General features: G+C 36.4%; 1 protein-coding gene across 7 annotated transcripts in view; it reads right to left on the minus strand.

The window, feature by feature from the left end:
- The window catches only part of PLEKHH2 (pleckstrin homology, MyTH4 and FERM domain containing H2), a 56,093-nt gene that overhangs the window by 26,606 nt on the left and 16,658 nt on the right, over positions 1-12,829 (minus strand). For 4 of the 7 annotated variants that reach the window (XM_063152081.1, XM_063152079.1, XM_063152086.1 and 1 more), the window contains 9 exons: positions 10,230-10,292; positions 9,055-9,204; positions 8,535-8,618; positions 6,865-6,946; positions 5,146-5,328; positions 2,807-3,792; positions 1,724-1,799; positions 1,190-1,284; positions 411-555 (listed from right to left, as the gene is read on the minus strand). In XM_063152081.1, the coding sequence (XP_063008151.1) occupies positions 411-555; positions 1,190-1,284; positions 1,724-1,799; positions 2,807-3,792; positions 5,146-5,328; positions 6,865-6,946; positions 8,535-8,618; positions 9,055-9,204; positions 10,230-10,292 (1,864 nt within the window). The remainder of the gene's footprint in view (positions 1-410; positions 556-1,189; positions 1,285-1,723; positions 1,800-2,806; positions 3,793-5,145; positions 5,329-6,864; positions 6,947-8,534; positions 8,619-9,054; positions 9,205-10,229; positions 10,293-12,829) is intronic. The other 3 variants (XM_063152085.1, XM_063152083.1, XM_063152082.1) reach the window with 2 other exon arrangements.

Genomic DNA, 12,829 nt, shown 5'->3' on the forward strand with positions numbered 1-12,829 from the left:
ATTAAGGGAACTTTTTCACCTGCTTTCTGATCACATGAAATTGTTTTATAAACTTGAATATATTTGTGTTTTCTTTCTAAAGGCATTTTTTTCTAGGTAATTTAAATTTTTCTACAATTAAAAGTCACAGGAAGTCCTTGGCATGACAGAGTATAGGTAGAATGGTGCTTCTTGCTTTAAATGTACAAGTTACTTTTCCCTCAAGACAACAAGATTAATGCCTTAAAAAGATATTTATAATAACAGCAATAACGCCATTTCTCCTGACTGAGTAACAGATCTGGGCTTTGAGAGCCTAGATTTTAGACGTCCATGCTATTTAGTGAAGAAATCAATTCCTAAGCAAATCATGTAAACTGCCTGGTTTCCCAGAGTCCCCGGAAGTTATTTGTTCTTACGGTTTCGCCCACCTCGTTTCATAGCCCGGGGGCTCCCTGGACCACTCCTGCTCCGAGAGTCAGACTCGGAAGTCCTTGAGCTGGACCGAGAGCTGTCTTCTTCCTCAGATCCTGACGACTCATCCAGAAATGGGCTGCTGCTTATTTGAGTTGCTTTCTGCAGAAGGGAACACAACATCCTTTGATACCTTGCATAAAGGGCATCAGTCATTTCCTTCATACTGTGGCAGGGCTCTGCTGGCTCCACAATACTCAGAGCTGTTCTTGCCTGGGTTGTGAGTTTTGGCACAAAAATATTAACATGAAACTGAATTCCCTCTGCCCTCTGCATACTCAACCACACCCATGCTTTAGAACAGAAACCTGAGGTAGCTCAAGGCATGGGTCTTTCCAAATCACAAAAGGCTGCCAGGAGACAAACAATGCTGTGATTACTGACTGCTGGCTGTGTGACTAGAAACAGCTTTGGCACTGACACAAAGACATTTCTACACATACACACACTTTTAATTATGACATTGAACGCCATGTGGTTCTGCTTAATAATTAACAAGCCTTTGGAAAAAATCAACAAGGAACCTAAGAAGAATTGACCTAGGCCAGTAACATTTTATAGGCAGTATTTTTTTCCCCCCAGCTATTTGACATTTCTATTACTTCTGGGGGTCTTTGATCTCTATATATCAACTTACAACATATTTGGCATGGTAGTATCAAATGTGAAATAGCAAGTTCCTGGATGTGAAGCCTAATGGTACTTTAAAATTTTCTTTAAACAGTAATACAGTTACCCCTTTCAAAGTGGTGTAGACAGGAGTGGTCATGTTCTTATATATCAGAGAAGTGTATAATCCAGATATGGAGCATGAAGTCAGTGAAACAGCATCTAAAAAAGCAACATATTTTATAAATTGCCTTCCTAATTCACCCCCCAATTAACAAAATTAAAATTTAATTTTTTGCATTGTATAACTGCTATAAAAAATAACTATTGAACTGTTTTGGATGTGAGATTTATAGCTTTTTGAAATTTACAGTGCTTTTAAAGACATAAATAAAATTGCAGTCACGAACATTAGCCCTTTTAAAATTGGTACCTGGTATAGATTCTTCAAGGTAGTGAAATGCAAAGTAAACTGGAATGAACAAAGTACAAATTCAGCACAAAGTCAGGATGTGAGGTACCAGAAGATAACCAATAATCTTCTAGGCTTTAAACAGCTGTTAAATAAACCTTTCTAAAAGTATTTTAAAGGTCCTTGCTCAAAAATCACCATAAGAAGAGAACTTATGTCAATGGGACAATGAACAGCTAAACCACTTACTTTTATTAAGAGATTCCATGGTGAAAGCTTCAGACATCCTTAAACCAGATTTGGCTACAGCATAAATTCTACTTTCCTATACAAGCAGAATGGATTTGATAGTAGATAATTAAAATACAACAATTACTTTTGTTCTGTTTAGCCTCCTAGTCTTTGTGTTAGTGCAACTATGTGATAAAATGGTTCCTAAAATGACATTGTCAATAGCAGCTGAAAAATGCATCCTTCTTTTGTGTGCTGTACACTGATAGCCATAGCCTTTTCTGACATTTTTCATACAACATAAGTAACTTATTCTTAAAAATACTATTACCAGGTGCCAAAGAAGCTTCAGTAAGAATGTTTTTTAATGGAAGACAGGGTGTTAGGAGCAGAGAAATGACATTAGAACACAACTTTTTAACCATTTTGTGTTAAAAGACGACAATAACAAAATGTATAATGCAAAAAGTTCAGTAAATATAGAGAAGTTGTTACATAATGTATTATTCCTGAATAATAATTAATAAATATATTTTAAAAATTATTAATTAAGAAATCTCTGACACTGAAACCACAGAATTAGTGAGTTTTGACACAGCTAATTTTGGATTTTGTGTAAGACATATTAATATCTATTTTAATATCTTGACTGATGGCTTTAAAATTTTACTTGGAAATGTGATCAATTACTTCTGTAATTTGTAGTTGTCTGCTGTCAACTTAATTGTCTAGATTGTGAGTGGTACAGTGGTTACAGCAAGGGCATTGACAACATTCTTGGGCTGTATTAGTGTTCAGATAAATAAATAAATGCAGTCATAAGCATTACATCCTTGGATACACTCAAGAAGACATACATAACTTACATGTCACATGAAAAAAATCTAGGTTTGTCTATAAAATACAGACTATGTTTTTCAGTGGCAGGAATACTGTGCTGAAAATAAAACTAGATTCTGAGCTTGTAGTTATGATGAAGGTAATGCCCTGTCTTGTCAAGAAACAGAAAGTAATTAAAATAAAGGCAAAAAAAATCCCAGAAGAGAGTAATGAAAATAAGTTAGTTTTGCCAGCAGGAAAAATCCCTATAAACACACTTACCCAGGAAGGAAATCGATGCAATGGAGGCGTTGGAGGTTTGTTGCTAGCACCCTTTTTCGTCATATCACAAAGTTCCTGGGCTTCAGCACTTTGTGCTTCAGTGGTGTCATAGGTAAACACTCCTTCATCACAGCTAATCTCCATTTTCTCTAAAACATCAGCATCTTCTCCATCCACCAGATCTATGTCTGTTTCCTGAGGTCTCCATGGACGGATCATGCTTATGGCATTTCTGTTCCTACCAAACATTCTGTCAGAACTCAGCTGGGGCTGGCTTAGGTGTTTCTTTGCTAACACTGAATTTAGACTAAAGACATTAGGAGTCCGTAACTTTGGATGTGGCAAATTTGAGGGAAAATCTGATGGAGTTGTGCATTGAGAACCTGCAGAAGTTGCTGGAATTGGGTGTTTGGGTGTCAGAGAAGGAGTTAAAATTGGACTTGGGGTATTTGCCTCACTGGATGAGGATGAATAATCAAGCCTCTGTGATTGAAATTTCTTATTCAGTTCATCTGAAGAACTGTCTTGGTCTTTCTTTTTCCTTGTGAAGTCAGAGTTGCACCTTCCACCCGGATTGTTCAGGCCTTTTCTTTGGGACCCTTGCTGCCATGAGTATAGCTTCTTTTGCTGAGTCCTCTTAACATCAAAACTCTCTTCTTCAAAAAGAGAACTGCTGTCATCAGATGCTGTCAAATACATTTCACTTCCCACTCTACTGTACCTTGCATTCTCTTCAGATGTGTGGCTTGAAAGAGTTGATGCACACCTGGATTTCAGTCCTTTGTCTCCTCCATCCTCATCTGAGCTCCAGTCACTCCCAGTAGTGCATGAGTTCTTTGACATGTCACTGTCTATGTCTTTGGATGAGCAGCTTGTTCTCACATTTTTGTTCTGCTCTGAACCAGAGGAACTTTGTTGCAATGACTTCTGACCTTTATTTCTCTCGTGTACAGGACCAGCAAAGGTAGTTTCCAGGATATCCTTCTCTGGAGGAGGAATATAATGAACAGGAGAAAATTACTTTAGCAAACCTGGCCTATAAATGGTTTTGTCATCATGTCTGCAAGTAGCAAGTAGGTAGTAATTTCAAATGCACGAGAACATTTGCGGTTTTTAATACTGTAAATAATACACATGAAGAAAAATACCATAATTTTTTTAATGTGACTGAATTCAAATTAAGTTTGCCAAAAAACTGTAATAAATGTTACTCAAAGTTCTAGCTGAACTAAAAATGTCAATAAATATAAAGATAAGCAGACTGGAGCCATATTTTAAAGCCATGTATGTGTGAAAACAAACAAACAAACAAAACTAACAAAAAGCCAACTACTTAAGAGGGCATACAAATTTAGCTGCTTTATTAAATCTAAGGAAAGTTAAAGTTTAATAAAGCTTGTCAGAAAGGATTTTCATTAACAAATCAAGTATTGTGAGCATTTCTACAGTGTTTATACACAGAAATTTATTCTGGGAGCTATTATTGTATTCCCAATAGTGAATGCTTAAAATACACAAGATTCTCATGGAAAGTACTTCAGGAAAGACGCTGTGTTAAAAATAGCTTTGTTCCTGCTCTTTGCTTTTACCTGGTTTTACAAGAGAGAGCTAGAGCTTGCAACATGTTAGTGAGGCCTGCATGTTCTCAAATTAAACTGGATGCAAGAACTAGGGTTTTTCTTCACAGACACTTAGAAAAGGCTGTGTTAAATACCTGTGTAAAGTTAAAGTGGACTGAATAATGCAAAGGTGTTAATTTCACCCACATTAAGTAATGAAGTCCCCAAAATTATCTGTTTCCATCTAGGCAAGCCTAAGATTCTATGCCTTATCCTTTCTCTGGGAAAAATCACTCTTACTTCAATTCCCTCCTCTGTAAAAATAGAAGTAATAATACATAGCCACCTTCATAATGAACTTGCTGTAATATAAATACACAAAATATTCATAGGACCTCTTTCAGTTTCTGATTTTCAAAAGACTTTAGGTTGCCATTTTGGATACCATGATTAACTGTGGAGAAAATACTGAAGTCATAAACAGTACAAGGGATTTGAGCAAAGGACCAGAGCAACAACAAAGGTCACAGCCACATCTTTACTTTGCAGCCAAAGCACCCAGGAGCCTCTGCATGCTGCCAGATAATGTATTAGTGGTATTACAGAGATTCTAGTGCTCAACAGGATGATTTCTTCCTAGTAGTAGAAGAGTAGCAATGAAGAGGGAGACAGTAGTGGTATGCAGTTTGAAAACAGCTAGTTTGGGTGCACTGACAGAGTTGTTGATTTTAGTTTCCTGCTTGTGTCAGAACAAAGATGGCAGTGTTGATGACAAGGTACCTGGCATGGTTTTGCCTTCAGGGTAGTCTGACTCCTTAGATGAAGCCTTGCTTATTTCTTCAAGCTTAGGAGAGGGTTGAGGACTTCTTGCTCTATTTGAAAAGCATCCAAAAGTCAAACTGCTTAGTCGCTGACACTCTCCAGGCTTTTGTGTTGAGGTAACAGATTTCTTACCAGTAGCTTCTGAAGAATAGTAATTCAGAAATCTTGTGTTAGTGAGATAAACAAGCTATGCAACTCTTCTCTTTACTCTACAGTGCAAAGTTTTTTTTTAAAGGTAACTAAAATTTAGGGAAAAAAAAGATAATAAAATGTATTATAGGAAAAAAAAAAAGCTACCTGACATCTCTCTGTATCAGGAGAAACCCAGAGTAATGTTTCTAATTCTTAAAAATTTATATAATAATAGAAAGAAAAAAATGTTTTAACAATTTCACAGGAAATACAGAAGAGTAAGTTACCAGGTTTAGAAGGTCTATATGGAGGAGAACTTCAAGAGAAAGTGAATGCAGAAATTGATGCTGCCTCAAACATGAAATCTGTCCATCCCTGTTCATAAAAATCCCTGTGGTGGATCCAGGAACAAAAGGCCCTTACCCTACCTGTAATATTGCTTAAAACAGTACCACATGTTCATAATTTATAGCCTGTCACCAGCATGGACACTACAAATGGTAATAAATTTCTTAATATTTTTGGGCACATCAGTAACTGTGCATTGGAAACTACAAAAGTTTTGGTGTCAAAAAGCCTTTAAATAGATCTCTCAGAAGAGAATGACTAGAAGTATATGGAAGAAGTATGTTGCCACTTATCAAAAGATAGCAAAGAACCAAAACTATCCAGTTTCTTCATTAACAGAAACGTGCATTTGAGTTTAAAAACTTTATATTGTATATGAATTTGTAAATTTTTGTATTCTCATATATTATGCATATTATGCATATCCTCTACGCACATTTCTAAATATTTGTGTATTTACATGTATATGTAAGATACATTATCAAGAAATGAGGGCTAGGTAGCAAATTAAAAAAATTTCCAAATTATAGTAAATTGTCAGATCAACCAAATGTGGAGAGGACAAGGGGAACCTTCAGACACACTTAAGTTGGTGAACAGGCAACATGGTGGGGAAAAAAATTCAACTTTGATCTTATAACAATGCTTCTTGGAGGGAATATTCCTCTCTTTTCTATTTACACTTCATGAGTTTTAAATTTGCTGTACCCATTGGGAGAGGAACTTAGTGATACTGGGTCTGAATTAAGATTTTGGATCACTGTAGTCAAAGGTAGTAACAAAAAATATCTGATTGGAGTTCTGATTCCCAGCTGACCCTATGCTAGAAAAAGCAAATGCAGAGTGACATTCATGTGTTCTTGAACAGTTTTATGACCATCTATGCTGTAAAGATGTGAAAGCAAAGTTCTGTCCTAAATCCAGTAAAATCTTATTACTTGTAGAACCTCTTAAGTAACAGTGGCAACCATTCACTCCAGTAATACCAGTTGTGCCTTGTCTGTGTGTCTTTTCAGCATAAAACCAAATGATTCCTTCCTAACACCTTCATGTACAGTCACCTGTATGTCAGTTCATACTCTCTGAAATCTTTGTGATTGCACAGAATATTTTCAATCATGTAGATGCACAAATTAATAAGGAATAGAAAGAAATATGCCATAGAGAGAGAAGTTTTCAGAAGATTTGTACATTTACCTTGCAGTTTAGATTGTACTGTTTTCATCTCTTTGGTTTGCTTTTGGTTGATCAAGCGAAGGTTCTGATTTTCCACCTCTAACTAAAAGTATATAAATGTAATCTCATCCATTGGTGAAACAAATCTTAAAGTCATTACATCTTTTATGTTTTCTCTGAATTTCTGCTTATCTAAGGACAGAGCTAGTTCAAATAATAATCTCCTCTCTGCTACTCTAAATACCAGTCTAAGTCTTTAGAGTAGTTCTTTCATTTAGAGCTGTTCTTTTATTTAGAGTTGTTCTTTATTCTGAACAACTAAATTTCCTGCAATGACTATTTGTTCAATTCTGCCAAAATCATTCCCCCAACCAAGCAAACCCATGACTGCTTTAACAATCCTTAATAAATAAGAGGAAAAAGAAAACTGCATTGGCATTTTCAATAAAAGCAGAAGGCTAGAATTACAAACTCCTGTGCCATTTGGCAAAACCAAGAGTGAGCAGAGGAATCAGAGGGAATTCTGGTCCTAATGCCTCCTTACTATCCTACAGCAAAAATAAAAAAAAAAAAAAACAAAAAAACCAAAAAAAACCAAAAAACAAAACAGGCGCCAACAAACTTTATACCAAACAAAAGTGTTTGTACAGGAAATAAAAAAAAATAACAACCCATTGCTGTAGCCCCCCAGTGGGAGGTAAAAGATGCTGGTTCAAACTCCTGCTCCAGATTAGGCAAACAGATTTGAATCTGAGTATCCCTTTTGTCACACAGAAGGGAGCCAGCAATTCCACTCCCCACTGAGTGACACTTAGTCACATCTGTAAAACTGGCTTGAGATTTTCCATGAAGAGTAAGTAAATACTTTGAGTCATACTTGATTTTGTCCAAACTTTTTCCTGTTAATTTTAGCTAAATTTAATGGCATTTTTATTAAATTATTTCTAAATAATTTACTTTAGCCCCCACAGATGAAAAGTAAATATTTTATGTAAGAACCTTCTAGTTTCTTACTTCAAAAACAATAACTTAATTGTTTTTCAACTTGAGTATAACTTCCAGTTAACTACAAGAGAGTAAGATTTTAACTTTTACGGGCAACTTTGAATTCTACACCCAGGGAGGAGAAAGCACAGCTGCACCCCAAAGCTGGCAGCTTTAGGCAGGGCAGAGACGTGGTTATCTTACCACAGCAGAGGAAAAACGGAGACAACTGGTCTCTTGAAACTAGAGCTGGTGTCCCTGAAACTATTCATGATTAAGAGTAGTGTGGGCATTGTGTAATAAAAAATGATCAAGGCCTTATTTCTGCCAGGCCCCAGCAGGCTTGGTCGGCTTTCTGGAGATTATTCACACTTTAGGCATCTGCTTGAATAAGCTGAGTTTGCCAGCTAAGCTCTCTCAACTAGTGGAGAAGTTGACATTTCAGAGACCAGTGCTGGGTCCTTCCTTCAGAAAGAGGACCCAGATCATACTGGCTGACCAAATCAGACATCAGAATTTACATGACATGGACACTCTGCTCTCTGTGCTGTTGTTTTCAATTCTCCTTTCCAGCGAATAACTAGAAAATCAGTGAAACTGGGAAGCAATGTTTCCAAGGCATGCAGGCCTTTAACAGCCAAAAGGTCTAAGGGATATCCAGTCACACCATTATATTCCCTGTGTAAGTATTGTAGCAAGAGTTATACCTCATGAAGCTTGACTGTCACCCATTCTTTTATTTTAGCTGCTTTTTCTTCTATGATTTTTGCTTCTTGCAGTCTTATTTGCTTCTGGAAAAAATTGACATAAGCATATTTTTCACTGAGTAATACAATCTGCCTGAGTAGCATCTTCAGACACAAATCCCAAGATTGCTTGAAGTAATTCAGGCTCCTGGGTAATACATAGTGATTTTTTAAAAATGAGGAATAGAGGCTGCTATTCCTCCTTCCTCTAGTAAGAATGAAAGCTCTTCAGGGGGGACAGTGAAGAGGAATATCATCTTTCTCCTCTTAAAGGTCACATGTTCTTTCAATGGAAGCCAGAGCTTAATTTGAAAAGGAATAAGCACTATTCAAATTATATACTTCCAATTGGAACCTCTTTAGTCAAACAACAAAAATAATGGTAAACTTTTCTGTCATCCATTGATCTAAATTTTTATTTTACTTTTATGTAATTAAAAAGGGGATTGATTTTTCTCTTTTTAACACCATTATTCCTAACCTGTTCTTCAAGTTGTTGCTCCAATTTTTGTATTATATCATTTTTATCTTGTATCAGGATCTCCAGATCTTGACATCTCTTATACAACCTGGTTTCTGATTCACTTGTTTGAACATTTGCTGCTTTTAATTTCTCTTCCATGATCTGCACCTATTTGGAAAGTCAAATATAAAAGTTTAAGGAACATAACACTCCAAGTCAAAGCTAGTAATTTAATCACAAAATAAAGTTGCCTCTGCACTTAAGATTCAAGACAACCCTGCAAAGTTTTGAAGTCTATTTGAGAAGAAACCCCACAGTTCATTATATCTCCCTATTCATTTAATACCAACAGGACTGGCAAAGCACTGAAAGATCTTACACAGATTTTGTTACTATCTGTGAGAGGCTTCTAGTTTTGTAACACAGAAGCTTTTAGAAACACCAGTATGGGAAGAATGCAATTTATCTACAGGGAGCTGTAAACAATGTTTTAATAAATAAACAATTGCACACTATAAAAAACCCAGCAAATTATCGGTAGCATTCTAAAAAATTGCTTAAAAATACTTGGCTTGCAGTCAGGAATGTTTTCTAACTCCAAATTAGTACATGAACATTTTAGTCTTATAATTTTCAGTTTCTATCTGTCTCACAGTAAGATCTGAGGAATGTTTCAGGGATACCAGAGATATGTTCATAAAATGTCTACATTAGCTTAAGTCTGCTATTTGGAATCAAAAGGCAACTTCAGTTCAATATTTAGCTACGATCTCATTCTTTAAATGATGTAACTTCTACAAGAGGAACAAACAACACAGAACAGTTCTATTTAAAAGGTGTATTGGGTAGCCTGATTTTATTTTCCTACAGATCTTCTAAAACAGATCATTGTTTCCTCTCCCCTTTGTTTCCACATGCATCATGTATCCAAGGTTCATGATGCACTAATGAAGAAGCTCATTCCATGTATCTACTTTTGGTTTGTGATGTTAGCTTTGACTTTATTGAAATGAACTGAATAGTGAGCAAAGGAAGGTGTTAGAACTCTCTGTTAAGACAAATCAATAGACTTTAAAGGAAACTGTCTTCTTCTCCATTTTTAGAAGTACTTAAAAATCAAGCAATTTTTTGACTTTCACCTCATTAAAGTACCACATGCACACAGCTAATGGAGATATTTATTCCATTTATACCTGCTGAAACGCTCTCTCTGCCTGATGATCAGCATCTATAACTTGCTTCTCAAGCTGCTGCATCTGTAGATGTATAAAAACATACAGTTAAATAGCCATGCCTTCTGCCTCTCACCAGGAAAACATATTTTCATGGTCTGTTTTGAAAAAGGAAAGGACACGTGGTGGGCAGGAACATAAAAATAAAAGGATAAACTATGTGTGTCAGACTGGAACAGAATTGTGACTGTATTAAAATATTGTAAATATTCTTCAACAGAAAAAAAGATATACACCTTTTTTCATAATTAATTCTCTAGCTGTCATATGACACACTGCTTTTTCTCCCCTGCTACCAAGAGTAAAAATTCCTTTGACAATAGTCCTGAAACTTTCCTCATGTTCTTCCAAAAGACGCAAGAGTAGAGGGAACGTGGCTGCTAATCCTTCTGATGTTGACAAATTTAGTGTTTTGGAGAAATATACTACAAGGACTGTCCCAGACTTCTCCAGTGTTGCACAAAAGAAGGCAGGATGTGGCAGAAGGGACAGGTGTCCTCAGGTGCTGCACAGCAGCAGTGGATGAAGACAGAGAGCAGTGTCCGTGGAGAAGGGCAGGTCACCTCTGAGAGGAGAAGACCCTGATCTCTTACTTTACAGCCATGCCTGATGAATCATGGGCTCAGTCTTTGCCCAGGGCCTTGGAAAACCCCTGCATTTTACAGCATTTATTTTGAAGGCTTTCCCAACAATACAGAACAGGCCAGAAAGATATACTTTGTTTACATTTTGTTACATTTTGTTAACAGCCCTTTAGTCTGATTTTGCTGACCTATTTAATAAGTAAGCCCTGGTTTGAAGTAACACTTGAGAATTCATAAGATATTCCACGACTTAAGGGCTTAGTGGTTCTCAGGAAATATCTAGATAAGACCTCAGTTCATCAAATAATTAATATTGCCATACTCAGTATTCAGCTTGAAAATTGGTCTAAGAAAAGCATATGATTCAAATAATGCAAATGGAACCCATTTATTCCTTCTTCAATTTACTGCATGGTTTTAAAATAATCAGTTTCATCCTATCTTGTTTGTACTCAATTTCTGGCATCTTTCAGTTTCTTTTTCACTCTCCATCTCTTTTTTTTCTCTTCCCACTTATGCTGCTAGTCACATGAAACCTTTAGCACCATATCCATACAAGGACAGAATCATCATTTTCTATCAATCAGTAACTAAAAATGGAGAAAATGAGTTTTCAGAAAAAAACGGAAAACTAACAGAAAAAAAAGCAACTATGACTCACCTTCCAGTACTTTCTCATACAATACAAAACCCCAAAGTCTACATTATAATAATACCACAACACACCAATGATACAAGAGCAACAAACATTTCACAATCCACATGGTTATGGTCAGGTCTCCAGTGAGTTGTTTTGCAAGAACGGTTCTAAGGATATGATCTTCCTAGTCATCCATTTGCCAGATGGACAGGGAGATTAGCCTTCTTTGTTCCTCTCTGGTCACATATTTAATTTCATATTTAAATGACCTCATGTCAAGATTTTAACTTTGAGTTTCATTTTAAGGTAAGTTTTCATTCTAAGGTTACTTTCCATCTGTCTTTTTAGTTTTACATTCAAACAGAAATTTGGTTTGCAAGACTCACTTTAATATAATTTTTCAGACATTTATTTTTTAGTGAGTTGGGATTCAGAAATTGTGGTTATTTATTCTGGTTATTATAGCTGAATATGTGGTCAGCTAACATTTCACTGTAGTAAAGGCACTGTGCTAAACACAGTGGAAGTGCAGGTACTAATAATGAACTAATACTCTATAATGTTCTGAGTCTTAATATTATGACAGAAAACTATTAACATTATGACAGAAATTATAATATTATGACAGAAAACTTCAGATATTTATATTGTGAAATTCACTGATGAGCAGCAAGTTGTTCATCAACTTTCACAGGCAATTTGGAAATGCATGGCAGCAACTGGCAATTGATGTTCCATAAGTTAAGGTCATTTCATCTGTAAGGCAGTATCAGCAATGTGACAGGTTTAGTAAATGCAATTAAAACCTGAAAATGTTGCTTGCCAAGTACACCCAGCTGCCACTGCAGCGCAACCAGCTCCAACTTGGCTTAAAGCTGCAAACAGCTGGGCTCTCCAGCAGCATCTCGTGATCTCTGAGTGTTCTGCTGCTCTTCTACACAACCACTGGAGTCCTGGAGAATCCTGGAGAACGTGCACTGAAGGCTCCTTCCCTGGCTGTTCACTGACCCTGCACAGTGCACTTCTTGTCAGGAACACACACTGTTGCACAGGACCAGGTGTTGGAAAAATAGTTAACCAAGAATTGGAAAAGTACAGGACCATGGCTAATCTGGGTCCCTACACCTGCAAAAGCACCGTGACCTTGGAGCCAAACTGTGTTATGATAACAAGCAGATAGAGAGATGTGAGAAAAGGGAATGTAAGCCCGAAAGAATGAGGAAGAATCGATGGTATAGCATGACCAATAGGTCACTTGGCTTGCAGAATATTCATGAGCTTATTACTTGTTGTGTATAAAAGTTTGATGCTCTCTTCAATAAACGAAGCTGAACACT

Source organism: Melospiza melodia, chromosome 3 (genome assembly GCF_035770615.1).
Source record: "Melospiza melodia melodia isolate bMelMel2 chromosome 3, bMelMel2.pri, whole genome shotgun sequence".
NCBI lineage: Eukaryota > Metazoa > Chordata > Aves > Passeriformes > Passerellidae > Melospiza > Melospiza melodia.